The 18,032-nt window shown below is 42.5% G+C and overlaps 1 protein-coding gene across 2 annotated transcripts in view; it reads right to left on the bottom strand.

Moving 5' to 3' along the window:
- Positions 1–17,679, bottom strand: part of LOC109878794 (sodium-dependent noradrenaline transporter) — a 48,459-nt gene extending 30,780 nt beyond the window's left edge. The window contains exons 1-4 of one of the 2 annotated variants that reach the window (XM_031831246.1): positions 17,561–17,679; positions 16,493–16,987; positions 14,209–14,340; positions 11,063–11,300 (exon numbers count right to left, since the gene is read on the bottom strand). In XM_031831246.1, the coding sequence (XP_031687106.1) occupies positions 11,063–11,300; positions 14,209–14,340; positions 16,493–16,790 (668 nt within the window). In that variant the 5' untranslated portion in view covers positions 16,791–16,987; positions 17,561–17,679. Of the gene's footprint in view, positions 1–11,062; positions 11,301–14,208; positions 14,341–16,492; positions 16,988–17,560 lie in introns of those variants that run through there. The other variant, XM_031831247.1, reaches the window with a different exon arrangement.
- Positions 17,680–18,032: the final 353 nt, after the last annotated feature.

Raw genomic sequence — 18,032 nt, forward strand, 5'->3', positions numbered from 1 at the left:
GAGGAGAGGGCAGGTGAGGGAAGAGGAGAGGAGAGGGCAGAGGAGAGATAGAGAAGAGAAGAGAAGAGAAGAGAAGAGAGAGGAGAGGAGAGGAGAGGAGAGGAGAGGAGAGGAGAGGAGAGGAGAGGAGAGGAGAGGAGAGGAGAGGAGAGGAGAGGAGAGGAGAGGAGAGGAGAGGAGAGGAGAGGAGAGGAGAGGAGAGGAGAGGAGAGAGGAGAGGAGAGGAGAGGAGAGGAGAGGAGAGGAGAGGAGAGGAGAGGAGAGGAGAGGAGAGGAGAGGAGAGGAGAGGAGAGGAGAGGAGAGGAGAGGAGAGGAGAGGAGAGGAGAGGAGAGGAGAGGAGAGGAGAGGAGAGGAGAGGAGAGGAGAGGGGCTGTCTAAGAAGGACAGAACGAAACAAGAGACAGACGCGTTGATATTTCGGATTTCATGTATAAGGCAGGGGGTCTAGGGTTGTTGTGGTGCATCCAGGCTGTACAGTCCATCTGATATCACACTAACCATAAATGTTCTCAAACATTATTCTAGAGCCAAACTCTTATCTGCTTTCCCTGAAATGGTCAACACATCAGTGATCTGAAGTTATTTGGCCAAAGTATATCAATCCCTAAGGCCTCTTTAAAAAAAATCTGGGCTAAAATGTTCTTTAAGAAGCATATATACACAACAGAGACACACATTTAATATGGTAGTGATATGAACAATATGCCATTTAAAAAAAGAAGGAAAACTATGTCTTCCAGGAGAATTCAAGCAATACTGTTTGCTTTATCAAATATTATTGACTAGTATTAATCTCTTTGGGCCATTTTCCCAGACATGTATAGCATGTTCTCCAGAATGAGGTAAACGTCTGACTTGACTTTAAGTAGACACACCAAGCAGGATCACTACTTACTACAAATACCCAGAACCATGCAAGTGGAACTGATGGAAAGTGAGATTGATTAAATAAAAGCTAATTATCTCTTATGTAATTGTTCAAGCAATTTTTCAAAAAACGGTTTAATTGAGCACTTCATTAATCGAGTGACAGTGAAGTCAATCATCTAAAAATGCAAATAGCCCTTTTTTAAGGGCTATTTGGGCTATTTGACCCTATAGGAGAACTCTTTTTGGTTCCAGGTAGAACCCTTCTTGGTTCCATGTAGAACCCTCTATAGAAAGGGTTCTATATGGAACCGAAAAGGGTTCTACCTGCAATTAAAAAGGGTTCTTCAAAGGGTTATCCTATGGGGACAGCCGAAGAAACCTTTAAGGTTCTAGATAGCACTTTTATTACTAAGAGTGTATCAGGTTGCTGGATCAAATCCCCGAGCTGACAAGGTAAAAAGCTGTCATTCTGCCTCTGAGCAAGGCAGTTAACCCACTGTTCCCCGGGCGCTGAAGAAGTGTATGTCGATAAAGGCAGCCCCCGCACCTCTCTGATTCAGAGGGGTTGGGTTAAATGCGGAGGACACATTTCAGTTGAAGGCATTCAGTTGTACAACTGACTAGGTATCCACCTTTTCCTTTCCCTTTCCATCAAGTCAAGCTATCCCTGACACTAAATCAAACGCAGCTATTTTAGCATGTAACGGATGTAAAGAATCTATATAAACCATCTGTTGTTGATGAAACGGTGTTATAATCTAATGTTTCAACGTTCACACAGGATGTGTATAGCATGTCTGCTGATTTAAATACAGATGATTGTTGAACTGACCAAGCAAGGACCACTGGGATATTCCTACTAAGACCAACGTCCAGCCTGAGGATATATCGGACTGTTGGACTAGATGTGCCAAGCTTCTAACACATACATTTACCCTGGTCATACATCTACAAACATGACTGATTACTTCTCTCAGTGTCTAGGTAACTGGCCAATAGCTAGGTTAATGTGCTATATGGAGACAAATTTGTGCTGGATTTAAGATTTAAGCATTTGACCTTGAGAACTATGGGCATCTCTGGGGTAGACAGGTCATAACCTAACAAGTGTTCATGTTGACCTGTGCCCTGACCACTGACTTTTAGGGATTAGCCTCTACCATGCAAAGCGCCGAGTGAGCCACCCTGCCACGTGACTCACCTTTAACACTAATTGAACTGCCACGCTTTATAAACACATGTTAACATAATAAAACTAACTAGGGAGCCAACTAGAGTCAGAGGGATAGAAACATGTCTAAAGCAGGGAGACAGCTAGAGTCAGAGGGGGAGACACATGTCTAAAGCAGGGAGACAGCTAGAGTCAGAGGGGGAGACACATGTCTAAAGCAGGGAGACAGCTAGAGTCAGAGGGATAGAAACATGTCTAAAGCAGGGAGACAGCTAGAGTCAGAGGGATAGAAACATGTCTAAAGCAGGGAGACAGCTAGAGTCAGAGGGGGAGACACATGTCTAAAGCAGGGAGACAGCTAGAGTCAGAGGGGGAGACACATGTCTAAAGCAGGGAGACAGCTAGAGTCAGAGGGATAGAAACATGTCTAAAGCAGGGAGACAGCTAGAGTCAGAGGGATAGAAACATGTCTAAAGCAGGGAGACAGCTAGAGTCAGAGGTGGAGACATGTCTAAAGCAGGGAGACAGCTAGAGTCAGAGGTGGAGACATGTCTAAAGCAGGGAGACAGCTAGAGTCAGAGGGGGAGACATGTCTAAAGCAGGGAGACAGCTAGAGTCAGAGGGGGAGACATGTCTAAAGCAGTGAGACAGCTAGAGTCAGAGGGAGAGAAACATGTCTAAAGCAGGGAGACAGCTAGAGTCAGAGGGAGAGAAACATGTCTAAAGCAGGGAGACAGCTAGAGTCAGAGGGGAGACATGTCTAAAGCAGGGAGACAGCTAGAGTCAGAGGGATATAAACATGTCTAAAGCAGGGAGACAGCTAGAGTCAGAGGGATATAAACATGTCTAAAGCAGGGAGACAGCTAGAGTCAGAGGGATAGAAACATGTCTAAAGCAGGGAGACAGCTAGAGTCAGAGGGAGAGACACATGTCTAAAGCAGGGAGACAGCTACAGTCAGAGGGGGAGAAACATGTCTAAAGCAGGGAGACAGCTAGAGTCAGAGGGGGAGACATGTCTAAAGCAGGGAGACAGCTAGAGTCAGAGGGGGAGACATGTCTAAAGCAGGGAGACAGCTAGAGTCAGAGGGGGAGACATGTCTAAAGTCAGAGGGATAGAAACATGTCTAAAGCAGGGAGACAGCTAGAGTCAGAGGGGAAGACATGTCTAAAGCAGGGAGACAGCTAGAGTCAGAGGGGGAGACATGTCTAAAGCAGGGAGACAGCTAGAGTCAGAGGGGAGACATGTCTAAAGCAGGGAGACAGCTAGAGTCAGAGGTGGAGACATGTCTAAAGCAGCAGTCTCCTGAGGAAGCTAGGCTTTTGGCCATCCTCTTACCTCACCACTTTTTAGAACCCCATGTGTTCATAATTACTGACCCAGGTCAGCCCAGGTCCTTCAGCCTCTGCTCAATCACTCAATCACTCTCTTTCCCATCCAGTGGTCTACAGGCTCCCCTCGTCCACAATATATTACATTCTAGAAATCACGCCCAACTTAACTCCATGTAACTGTGCGATTGATAACCTACCACAGATGTAGGAATAGATTTATGAGAGGATTCACACACACATGCAAAAATTATATCAAACGTTTTACCATTGCAACATTTGATAGGCTACAGTCACATTCAAAGCGGTTGTCTGAAGCTTGCTAGAGTTCACAGATGGTGATCCCTCATTGTGATTGGTCATTTGCAACCATCCAAATGAGCGGCCCGACAGGGGCAGAGGGGTAGAAAGTGTCTACAGTACGTTTGGAGAGAGTATTTGGTTAGGAGGAGTATTTGGTTAGGATGAGTATTTGGTTAGGATGAGTATTTGGTTAGGAGGAGTATTTGGCTGGGGAGGATTATTTGGTTGGGGAGGAGTATTTGGTTGGGGGGAGTATTTGGATGAGGGAGTATTTGGTTGGGGGAGTATTTGGATGAGGGAGAATTTGGTTGGGGGAGTATTTGGATGAGGGAGTATTTGGTTGGGGGAGTATTTGGATGAGAGAGAATTTGGTTGGGGGAGTATTTGGATGAGGGAGAATTTGGCTGGGGGAGTATTTGGATGAGGGAGAATTTGGTTGGGGGAGTATTTGGATGAGGGAGATTTGGTTGGGGGAGTATTTGGATGAGGGAGAATTTGGTTGGGGGGAGAATTTGGTTGGGGGGAGAATTTGGTTGGGGGGAGTATTTGGTTGGATATTTGATTTAAAGTGATTTGAGTGAATGGCAATTCTGGTACTTTGATAAAGAGGACAGCGATAAAGAAGTTAAAGATTTGATGTTTGATTCAAAATAAATCTGTTTTCTTATTGTCTTGTGTATCATTAAAAAGGCATTTTATCCAAGGCATTAGAAAGAGAAGTCTGAGAGGGTCATGATATATGTTTCAGATCCCCTGTGAGTGTTCATAATGTCTAGACTTGGAACACATGAGCTATTGATCTCCCAGCAGTGGACTTGTTCAATTAAGAGCGATAAAGGTTGTGTGAGACTTCCAACGGAGGTGTTCTGAGTTCTAACCTGTTGATAATCTAATAGCTATTTAATGGATAATCTGAGCTGCTAATAGAATAAAATGGCTCTCAATTTGTGTTGATTTCATTTGGACTGGATTTGCACTCGCCATTTAATTAAGCAATGCTTGCAATTATAAACACCTGCTTCAAACATCCAAATTCACTATCACTATTTTACTATTTCAAGGTAGAAAAATACAGATCATTTGTTGAGTAACAGATGAGTTTGTTATATTAATTAGAGAATGTCATCAATAATATTACACAAAGTCAATGTATTGAAATATCTGAACATTTTGCAGTGTCCTCAAAATATTAGGATATTTCATTACATTGACTGCACATAACATTATTGATGGCATTCTCTAATTAATATAACAAACGGATCTGTACTCAAACTGTATAAACTTACATGACTGATTGGCCTTTATTGATATAAGCTGAGACAACCCATCAGCACCATCAACACAGAAGGTATATATTTACCCAGCCTCTTGGTAGCTCAGCTTGGTTTCTGAGAATCCTAGTCTGTCATTAGGTGTTGATAGCTATGTTGAGCCCCTGTGATAGCATTGTAACTGACACCTGCTGTGTGTCCGCCCCTGGACGTTGCCATGACACTAATGACTATACTCCAGGGGCCTTTGCACTGCAGCACCACAGATTGCAGGGCAGCCGTGATCAATGAAACCAATAATAAAGGCCTAATAGGAGAGGAAATGAGGGCCTAGCACATCCTCAGTCAGCTGAGGAGAGGACAGCAATACATCACACAGCAACACATCAACGTGGCCTGGTGTGAGAACCAGAGCAATGCAGCAGCAAAGGAAAAGTAAGCTGTGTGTGTGTGTGTGTGTGTGTGTGTGTGTGTGTGTGTGTGTGTGTGTGTGTGTGTGTGTGTGTGTGTGTGTGTGTGTGTGTGTGTGTGTGTGTGTGTGTGTGTGTGTGTGTGTGTGTGTGTGTGTGTGTGTGTGTGTGTGTGTGTGTGTGTGTGTGTGTGTGTGTTGAATGTTACAGGTTAACCACATGCCCTCAAATCTCTAAAATCTCTTGAGAAAATGCCTCTGTCCCAGTCCATCTCTAGGGGATACAGGACATTCAAAGAACACCTGCAGCTCCTTGAGACTCTCAGAGATCACTGCTCATTACATAAGGAGGCAAACTGACGTTGGAAAGAAAGAGAAAGAATAGAGAGGGAAAAGATGAGGGGAAGAGATAGAGAGAGAGACATTAAGAGAGAGAAAAAGAGAAAGTAAGAGAGAGAGAGAAAAAGAAAGAGAGAAAATGAGAGAAAGAGGTAGAGAAAGAGAGAATGTAAGAGAGAAAGAGAGGGAGAAAAGGAGAGGGAGAAAATGAGGGAAAGAAGGAGAGAGAGAAATATGTTGACTCAGTCACTGTGATCTCTCCCAGAGTGTGCAGTGGCAGTGTGCAGTGGTCTGATGATCTTGTTCCTGTTCTTGGAGCTCTGTGGGAGCAGGGGGTTTATGTCCCCCACACAAGGCCTGACTGAAATATACAATGAGATTAGAAGTGTTGTCAGAGAAAAATCACTGTCTATTCTAGAGCTCCCACTGCCTGGGTCTCTGTGTTTTTCATTCAGCCTGTCTAGAATCAACTACATTTATACTGGGATATAGTGGCTCTCAGGGGAGTATGGACCTAAAGCTCTTTGATAGAGCCGTTGTCAATACACCAATGAGTATTCAAGGTCTGTGAAGATGGTAGAATACACAAAGAACAACATTTTCTGGTAAATAAATGCAGGAAGATATGCTGTAAAAGGAACCAACTTGACTCCATTGACTTCCTATAATTACCAAGAATTGAAGGTCTATGAATAATTTTTACAGTACGGTAGAAGCAGTGGTTAAGTGGAGGGTAAACGCACGTAAATGTTGTTCACCTAACTTTATCCCCCCAACGGTTTACCCACCTTTTGCACAAAAAGGCATTGAAAGTATACGGAGAGTAACTTTATCCCCCCCAACGGTTTACCCACCTTTTGCACAAAAAGGCATTGAAACTTTATTCACCACAGACGGCGATCAGAGTTTTCCCAACTATTTTTTTACCTCTACATCACTGGGTCAAAAGAATGAGAGTGTGATATTATGCTAGAAGAAAGAAAATATGATGCAACGGAAACTGACTGTATTCAAGTTTAGAGGGATTGATGAGAGATTGGAGGAAATTCAGAGATGTTGATTACATAAACACACGAGACATTAATGCAGATCAGCATTCTGGTAGAGGGTCTTTCATCTGCTCTTATTGGCCGCCTGTCACGCACTCTTAGGCTGCGTCCCAAATGGCTCACTATTCCTTATATAGGGCACTAGTGAAGTTTGGAATGCAAGCTTAGAATGTTTTGTTTGTGCCTCCCTGGCGCTCTACTCTGTACTGCACATCAGCTGCAGGATAAGGATGCTGCTGTATGTCCCAGTCATTTCAGACGACTTCCTTTGGGCTGCAGAAGTAATCTTCACACAGAGCTCTGGAAAGGAATTCTTTGAAGTGCAAACGGATGGGGCTTTTCGTGTCAACTTCAAACGCAGCATCTAAGCTTTTTTTATATGCCTTTCTGTAGAGCAATCGGTATATGGGAGGATGGCTTCAGACATTTTGGGAATACTGCACAAAAGCTTTAATGACAGTGGCCCACTTCACAGTGGAATTGTTTCAGTATGAGTAGGGTTGCAAAATTCCTGAAACGTTCAATAAATTCTCTGGTTTTCCTGAAATTCTGGAAAGGCGGGTTCCTGGAATCAGGAGGGAATAAGCAGGAAATCTGTAATCCTCCAACCAGGATTTCTGGAAAACCGGGGAATTTATTGAAAGTTGCAAGAATTTTGCTAACCTAAAATGAAGTGTCATATTCACTGGTACCATGCAGAGATGCAATAATAGTCAATAAAAACACTTTCAATTTAGATTCACTGCTTAGTAAAGGCCTTTGTTGCCTGAACACGTTCTGCTCAGCATGTAAGCAGATTGAGCCACGTCGTCAGAATCTACTGAATGGTAAAAGTCACTCTTCAATGAGACAAGGGCCCAGAAGCATAAAGACACACTGTAAGACTGTGACTCTGCAGAAGTCCAAGGCTTATCTATTCCTCAAGCCACTCCAGGACTTTAGACTTCATACTGGTCAGTCTTGGTAAGATGTAGAGTGAGTTAGCAGGGGTTTCATGGCAGGTGATGAGAGTGAGTGTGTGCAGTTTGCTGTCCACTCACTGATGTGCACTAACTAAAAAGACCTGCCATACTGTACACATCATTAATAATACATATTTCTTGTTTATGAAATGCTTAAGTGTACCATTTCCACAGTGGCCAGACTAAATAACCAAGCATCAAAAAGGTTAAGCCTACTTCTAACACATTTAGTCTCTCATGAAAATACTTGAATTTACACAATTCATATTTGGCACTGTAGGTCAGCTCAGAGGAAGGTCAGACTCAAGACACACATCAGAGGCACAGGTCAAGAACAGGACAGAACCCACTGTACTCACTCATAGAACAGGAACATAATCCACTGTACTCACTCATAGAACAGGGACAGAACCCACTGTACTCACTCATAGAACAGGCACACAATCCACTGTACTCACTCGTAGAACAGGACAGAACCCACTGTACTCACTCATTGAACAGGTACAGAACGCACTGTACTCACTCATAAAACAGGGATAGGACAGAACCCACTGTACTCACACATAGAACAGGAACATAATCCACTGTACTCACTCATAGAACAGGGACAGAACCCACTGTACTCACTCATAGAACAGGCACACAATCCACTGTACTCACTCGTAGAACAGGACAGAACCCACTGTACTCACTCATTGAACAGGTACAGAACGCACTGTACTCACTCATAAAACAGGGATAGGACAGAACCCACTGTACTCACACATAGAACAGGAACAGAACATAATCCACTGTACTCACTCATTGAACAGGAACATAATCCATTGTACTCACTCATTGAACAGGGACAGAACCCTCTGTACTCACTCATAGAACAGGGACATAATCTACTGTACTCACTCATTAAACAGGAACAGAACATAACCCACTGTACTCACTCATTGAAGAGGAACATAATCCACTGTACTCACTCATTGAAGAGGAACATAATCCACTGTACTCACTCATTGAACAGGAACATAATCCATTGTACTCACTCATTGAACAGGAACATAATCCACTGTACTCACTCATTGAAGAGGAACATAATCCACTGTACTCACTCATTGAAGAGGAACATAATCCACTGTACTCACTCATTGAAGAAGAACATAATCCACTGTACTCACTCATTGAACAGGAACATAATCCACTGTACTCACTCATTGAAGAGGAACATAATCCACTGTACTCACTCATTGAAGAGGAACATAATCCATTGTACTCACTCATTGAACAGGGACATAATCCACTGTACTCACTCATTGAACAGGGACATAATCCACTGTACTCACTCATTGAACAGGGTCATAATCCACTGTACTCACTCATAGAACAGGGACAGAACCCTCTGTACTCACTCATAGAACAGGGACAGAACCCTCTGTACTCACTCATAGAACAGGGACAGAACCCTCTGTACTCACTCATAGAACAGGGACAGAACCCTCTGTACTCACTCATAGAACAGGGACAGAACCCTCTGTACTCACTCATAGAACAGGGACAGAACCCTCTGTACTCACTCATAGAACAGGACATAATCCACTGTACTCACTCATAGAACAGGACATAATCCACTGTACTCACTCATAGAACAGGGACAGAACCCACTGTATTCATGAATTGAACAGGGACATAATCCACTGTATTCACTCATAGAACAGGACAGAACCCACTGTACTCACTCACAGAACAGGACAGAACCCACTGTACTCACTCATAGAACAGGAATAGGACAGAACCCACTGTACTTACTCATAGAACAAGAACATAATCCACTGTACTCACTCATTGAACAGGGACAGAACCCACTGTACTCACTCATAGAACAGGAACATAATCCACTGTACTCACTCATTAAACAGGAACAGAACCCACTGTACTCACTCATTGAACAGCAACAGGACAGAACCCACTGTACTCACTCATAGAACAGCAACAGGACAGAACCCACTGTACTCACTCATAGAACAGGACAGAACCCACTGTACTCACTCATAGAACAGGAACATAATCCACTGTACTCACTCATAGAACAGCAACAGGACAGAACCCACTGTACTCACTCATAGAACAGGACAGAACCCACTGTACTCACTCATAGAACAGGACAGAACCCACTGTACTCACTCATAGAACAGGACAGAACCCACTGTACTCACTCATAGAACAGGAACAGGACAGAACCCACTGTACTTACTCATAGAACAGGACAGAACCCACTGTACTCACTCATAGAACAGGAACAGGACAGAACCCACTGTACTCACTCATAGAACAGGACAGAACCCACTGTACTCACTCATAGAACAGGACAGAACCCACTGTACTCACTCATAGAACAGGACAGAACCCACTGTACTCACTCATAGAACAAGAACATAATCCACTGTACTCACTCATTGAACAGGGACAGAACCCACTGTACTCACTCATAGAACAGGAACATAATCCACTGTACTCACTCATTAAACAGGAACAGAACCCACTGTACTCACTCATTGAACAGCAACAGGACAGAACCCACTGTACTCACTCATAGAACAGCAACAGGACAGAACCCACTGTACTCACTCATAGAACAGGACAGAACCCACTGTACTCACTCATAGAACAGGAACATAATCCACTGTACTCACTCATAGAACAGCAACAGGACAGAACCCACTGTACTCACTCATAGAACAGGACAGAACCCACTGTACTCACTCATAGAACAGGACAGAACCCACTGTACTCACTCATAGAACAGGACAGAACCCACTGTACTCACTCATAGAACAGGAACAGGACAGAACCCACTGTACTTACTCATAGAACAGGACAGAACCCACTGTACTCACTCATAGAACAGGAACAGGACAGAACCCACTGTACTCACTCATAGAACAGGACAGAACCCACTGTACTCACTCATAGAACAGGACAGAACCCACTGTACTCACTCATAGAACAGGACAGAACCCACTGTACTCACTCATAGAACAGGACAGAACCCACTGTACTCACTCATAGAACAGGAACAGGACAGAACCCACTGTACTTACTCATAGAACAGGACAGAACCCACTGTACTCACTCATAGAACAGGAACAGGACAGAACCCACTGTGCTCACTCATAGAACAGGACAGAACCCACTGTACTCACTCATAGAACAGGACAGAACCCACTGTACTCACTCATAGAACAGGACAGAACCCACTGTACTCACTCATAGAACAGGACAGAACCCACTGTACTCACTCATAGAACAGGAACAGGACAGAACCCACTGTACTCACTCATAGAACAGGACAGAACCCACTGTACTCACTCATAGAACTCTGCAGCAGGCGTCATCTTGTACTTGGCATAAGACGTCCCATTGCCCAGGAAGGATCCGTTTAGTAGCTTGGGGTCTGTGCAGTTCGGACTGTTCCAGGCGTTGCCACAATGGAGCCAGGGCAGCTCACTGGTCATAGAGGAGAACAGGTAGTACAGGGACCAGGCTATGATGACGTTGTAGTAGAAACCCACATACAACGCTATGATGATCACAGTGTAGCCCACACCTGAGGGAGGGAGGGAGGGATATGGATGAGAGAAACAGAGAGAGAAACAGAGAGCAGATAGAGAGAGAGAGATGGTTACATACTGTAGGTTACATAGGGTTACAGAGGGTGGAATCCTGCTACTCCTGTCTAATGTCAATCATAAATGTGTATGTGTGAGGGAACACAAATATCAAACAAAACTCTGCAGCGTGTATCCACAAGACCTTGGACAGCAGAGACTACTGAAAGAACGAGCACAGCAGTGGAATACCAGCTAGTATTATGTAAAAATAATCATAATAAAGAACTTGAGGAAATTTGAGGATTCAACCACTTGTTTCACCTGATTCAATGTATTATTTGAGCAGAATGTGATGTGCTATAACTCTACCATCAGAACAAGCAGCAGATGAACTTAACAATGTCAGTTTAACATGGTCTTTTTTACTTTTACCCCTTTTCTCCCCAATTTCCTGGTATTCAATTGGTAGTTACAGTCTTGTCTCTGCAACTCCCGTACGGACACAGAGCCATGCATCCTCAGAAACACAACACAACCAATCCGCACTGCTTCTGGACACAATGCCCGCTTAACCTGGAAGCTAGCCACACCACACTGGGCAGCACCTCTTACTGGAGAATGTATCTATCTACAGCTATCTCTTTGGTCTCCCAACCAGGGTTTAAAAAAAGCAAAGCCGTGCTTTATCACTGACACCATTGTGCTATCGTGAGAATGAGAGATCTCCACTTAAAAACTAAATAGATTCACTGTTGCTATTAAAGTCATGTCCAAAGGGTAGGTTTAAGTTTAACAGAGGTTTAACATATAGCATAAATTATACTATTTAGGCCTATATAGCCTTTGCATCAACAGCTATTGTTTCAATTCAACTTAAAAATAGACAATAAATAGGCTTAGGGTTTCAAGTTTAGCTTGATTTCAAATTGAATCTACAAGTTAATAATGAATATGTTGGATTCAACGTCTCCATCTCAACCAAAAATCTAAGTTATAGAATAGGACAAAATGAAATACAACTTTGTTTAAAGTGCATTTAAAGTTTCATTTGATTTGATTTTGTCCTATTCTATAACTTCGATTTTTGGTTGAGATGGAACCGTTGAACCCAACATATTCATTATTAACTTGTAGATTCAATTTGAAATCAAGCGAAATTGGAATTATAGCCAGACTCAGTGACACAGAGGAAACTTTCCAAGAAGAAGATCTCCTTCAAATGGTGACACTGTAACTATAAATGTGTAACCATATAAAGCACACGTGTTGAAGATCGCAGGTCTGTGGAGATCTTCACAATTTCTAGAATAATCTGCCCGGAATCTCCAACGGCATTGATCACTTGCATCATGTACAGTGGGGCAAAAAAGTATTTAGTCAGACACCAATTGTGCAAGTTCTCCCACTTAAAAAGATGAGAGAGGCCTGTAATTTTCATCATAGGTACACTTCAACTATGACAGACAAAAAAATAGATTTTTTTTAATAAGAAACCTGGATAAGATGCCTGGGACAGGCTGATCTAAGACTGGATACTGTGGTATGTAAACATCCTATCCCGTTTACTGTTGTTTCTGTGGTCTGTGCTGTCAGGCTCAGTTTCACAGATCAGGAGTGTTGTGTGATGATGTTTTCATCTGATTGTCAAACTAATCACTTCAAAAAGTAGGTTACCTGCTCAGTTCGATCCACAAAAATACTTCCATAATAATTTAGCCTACTATAAATCATTTACTACAATTTAAATTATGTTTCTGCTCATAACTTCCCAAATTTGGGAGTCCAAATGATAATTTCCAGCATTTGCCATTTGTTTGTCTACTATAGTTTGATACATGCAGCTTCTCTTCTGTCATAACTTCTGCCTAGTTACATCTTCTGCCTAGTTAAATAAATGTTCAATTAAAAAACTTAAAAATAACTTGTTGCCACAGAAGACTAAATAAAGTAGTGCTCACCAGAATAACGTATTCCATGGATAAAATGAATGCATTATTAATCTAGATAACACTTGTAAAGTTGTCTGTCCAAATGTCATCAGTTTGACCTGTTTTAAGGAAATGAAAAGCTGAGAAAACGACGAAACACGTTTCAGAGAAGACTTTAGTTCGTCTTGGGTGCATATTTTATGTGGTTGAAATACTGTCTGCTTGCATAACAGTGTGAAAGATAACACATTACACAAGCATTTGCATTTTCACAAGAGATGCTGAAAGAAAGAAATAATACCTCCTAACTACTGTTCCCGAGACGAAATGAACATTTGTTGTATAATTTCACTGCAAGAAATGCATAATTCTGCAAGAGTTAATATGATATTACACTACATGTGAGAGGTTATAGGCCTACAGGCAGTGTCCATAGTTCAGTTACTATTCCATTTAACCCAAATGAACTTCAATTAGAAGTATTCATTTTATTCATGGATACAGGGATACTCATGAGTGGGATATATCATCTATATTACGGAAGTCATTTTTGCTGGACCCCAGGAAGAGTAGTTTCTGCCTTGGCAGCAGCAAATGGGGATCCATAATACTGACAAAATATGAAAGGTGCATGTAAACAGCTTATACCGAATAAGACCTTAAGCGGGATATGAGCTACCGTCCGGAATACTGTGCACCTTTAAACGTGGTCACTGATAACACATTGGAAATTCAACAAACTTTTGGCTGTCTTTTTGACTGGGTTGCAAATGAAATGAAATGATGTGGTGTGCCCACTGGGAAGGAACATTAAAAGAGCGGGGAAAGGACAAGAGGTGAGTGAAAAAAGAGAGAGATGTTCAAAGATAGAGAAGAAAAGAGAGGCCAGGAGCCTTGAGAAGGTGAGAGGTGGGAGATGAGGCAGAGGTCAGGGAAGAGATGGAATACAGAGATGGGAGAGAGAGAGACAGCTCACCTTTAAAGACAGGGCAGATCTTCCAGACTGTAGCAGCTCCTTCCCTATTGTACTGTCCCAGGGCTAGTTCCATATAGAACAGAGGCATCCCAGCAATCACCAGGAACAGAATGTAGGGGATTAGAAAGGCACCTGAAATCACCACAAAACCCCACAAAACAACGTTTTTGAACGTGAACCTTTTGGCATTTGTGTTGCAGCCAAGACAACATATTTAGCATTTTGTGGGTGTTTTCGCCCTGGCAATTTGTGTTGATGATGATATCTAAAGGGAAATCACATGAAACAAACATCAACATGGGACTCTCCAGGCACATACAGTGAATTGTCCATGCTTGGTAGCTTTTTATGTTCCAGTGAATTTGAGGAAGAATAAAATTCCCTTCGTCTAGTATAATTAAAGATATCTTGTATGCAACATTTGAACAAAAAGCTGAGCATTGGGCTGCATTACAGCCTTTCAGAGAGCGCCAAATAAACATGACCCACAGCTGAAGAGTTGGCACCACAGGACACAACACTGCAACACTCAGTTCACCAGATGAAGATACACATGTCTATTTCACCACGTGAAGTGTAATGCTGCCAAAGGGGACAGGAAATCTAGTAAACACTAGTAAACACTGTTATTACAACAAGCTACTGAAGGTCTGTGGTGGCAAACCCAAAATGTCACTTTGTAATTCACAATGACCTTTGGTTTCTTAACATTCACTCGGCTCGATTATAGATATATTCAGGTGCAGTTTTTATGTTTTATCTTGTTTTGGACACTTGTTTTGGATATTGTTGGCAATCAATAATCTCTGTAGTTAGCCTTTGCTTTGTTGTTCATTCTTCAGATTTGTGATAACCCTGACCGGCACGTCTAACAGATGGTATCTAAAACTCTTCTTATCAAACAAATGCAGCACACATATTACAAGTGATTTGCTTACTTGTTCCACCACCACTACTGAGCCACTGAAATATGTCTAAGCCATTATTATTCGCTCTCAACCTGGTCTCAGAGCATTTTCTATTATTCTGTATGTAAATCCGAGGTATTACATTTTGTATATGTTAAGAATCACAATTCGTATTATATGTTACAAATTAGCAAAACGTACAATATGTTACGAATTTGCAGAACTTATGATATTTTACGAATTCTAGTCATCTTTCTGGCAAACGTTATCTAGGCTATGGGTTAGGGTTAAGGTTAGGAGTTAGGTTAAAGGTTAGCTAAAAGGAATAAGGTTTGGGAAAGGTTAGCTAACATGCTAAGTATTTGCAAAGTAGCAAATAGTTGAAAAGTTGCAAATGAGCTAAAGTTGTCTGTCATGAGATTTGAACTCGCAACCTTTTGATTGCTAGAAGTTAGCATTACACGCCCACCCACCCCAACCATCTGTCTTATGTAACCATACCAAAAGTAGCATGTCATTTTGAGTGTCAGGGATACATTTTTACCATGTTAAGTCTAGATTATGAGACCAGGCTGTCACTCTTAATGGTCTAGACCACATGTCGAGGCCTGCAGGCTGGATCAGGCCCTCGAGCCCATTCAAAATTCCAAATCCAATAGTTAAAGGACAATTGCTTAGCAGATTTTGACTGCGAGGAAATATAATAAATTTTAAGTGTGGCCCCCCAGACCCCGGTGAAGACCGAATGCAGCCCGCAGGAAAAATGGGTTAGACACCGCACACATTTAAATTAAGTTTTTCATTATTCACATATTTGCATAGCTATCTGTTCAACTGTGAGTATTTAAATATTTCCTAACATGTGCCATCAGCAATAAAGCACTTATGAGCCAGCAACTGGTGTGAATGGGTTATGAGTCAACCCTTTACAGCAAGATACAGTAGCACCCAGATACAGTGAGTGTATTTGCAGTTCAGTCAACCACACTGACCTGAATGAATTTATGCAATGAGGTATTTCCGTTTTCCTCTTAAACTACACTGACCTGAATGAATTTATGCAGTGAGGTATTTCCGTTTCCCTCTTACCAGCAAAGACTCTTGGATCAAAAAACCCTGCGCAAAGCTATTTGGAGATTTCAAATAAATCACTGACTAGTGACTGGTACGTATGGTAGCATACAAACTAACAGATTGGCACATTTTATCATAAACTCATGAAGAATGTTATTTCACAACAGTAAAACAAACGTGATATTAGTCCCAAAGCAGTCTCGCGTTGCCATACCCAGCCTGGATCTCTACGAGGATAGTCCCAAAGGAACCTGGGAAAGTCTTAACAGAAGTCTTTACAGAAGTTATAACAGTTCACTCACCACCTCCATTCTTGTAGCAGAGGTAAGGGAATCTCCAGACATTGGCCAAGTCCACTGCGAAGCCTATGACGGATAGGAGGAAGTCTATTTTCTTTCCCCATGTTTCCCTCTCCTCCAGCTCCTCAGCGGTGCAGGGGGTGCCGTGCGTGCTGGGGGTGGGCATGATGGTCGAACTGGTATACTGGACCCCATTTTGGTCCTTCACCAGTATCAGTTCCACCTCCTTCTTCTCCACATTGCAGGGTTTCAGCGGGGCCACTGATGACAGCTTGTGGTCTGGCAGGACCTGGATGTTCATCTTTTCTCCGGTGTCGGTGTGCAGCTCGCCGACGGCCTTGTGCTCTCACCTCACGGAGTAAGTATCCGTGGCGGAGGTGATGCTCGCGCTGCGATGGACCGTGATGACGATGGGAGGCCCGCTAGCGTGGAAAGGCAAACTCTGCATAAGTGACTATTTTCTCCACGAACTACAGTGGACTCCACCGCATTCATCGGCTAGAGAGGTAAAAACAAATACACTCAGAAGTTTGCAGAGGTGGAATAGTTATGAAAAGTTGTATAGCTACACTAGCGCACAGAGAGGAATAGTTATGAAAAGTTGTATAGCTACACTAGCGCACAGAGAGGAATAGTTATGAAAAGTTGTATAGCTACACTAGCGCACAGAGAGGAATAGGCAAAATATGGGCAAAAATGATTTCTATGTTTCTGAAACCTCAGTCATATTTTACAAATACATTGTCTTATATTATATTAAATCATATAAACTACTAGTCATGCTATTGGAAACATTTTTCAAAATGTTCAAATAAACGTAAATAACAGGTGAACGTTGTAGAATAGGTTGAGGCTATTCCTTTGCTGCTGCGTATTTCTCATAATCCCCGTGCGCATTTGTTGAATGCAGCTAAGCAACATTGGTTAATTAATCAAAGTGATACAAACTGGCAGCAATACACAATAAAATATAAGTTAAGCGTGCAATAGTATAGTCAGTGATGTATAGTATCGTTATTAAAGCATATTAAAACCCGTATATGTAGAAGAGGAGCCACGGTTGGTCCGTACTTGTGAAGCTACGGACACCTCTCCATGACCCGTTGCTGCTGTAGTCCTGCTGCGTCTGAGGAGAGACTGCCCATTCTGATGGAACTTTAAGACTCGCCTTCTCATGAGAGATAGACGATATACATTCAGAGCTTTTAAATCAGCTTGCTCGGTCTCTCTACACGTGATTTTTTATAATTGTTTTTTCTGCTCCTCCCTTTCTCACTATGTTGGATCTTTCTTGGCACGCCGTCGCCACTGTTGTGAAGTGCGCGCCAACATGCGCCCGTGGTCTCAACTCGACAAACCCGCTGCACCAGACCTAAAGGAATATACACTACATGACCAAAAGTATGTGGACACCTGTTCATCAAACATCTCACTCCAAAATCATGGGCATTAATATGGAGTTGGTCCCCCCCTTTGCTGCTATGACAGCCTCCACTCTTCTGGGAAGGCTTTCCACTAAATGTTGGGACATTGCTGCAGAGAC

Source organism: Oncorhynchus kisutch, linkage group LG8 (genome assembly GCF_002021735.2).
Source record: "Oncorhynchus kisutch isolate 150728-3 linkage group LG8, Okis_V2, whole genome shotgun sequence".
Classification (NCBI taxonomy): domain Eukaryota; kingdom Metazoa; phylum Chordata; class Actinopteri; order Salmoniformes; family Salmonidae; genus Oncorhynchus; species Oncorhynchus kisutch.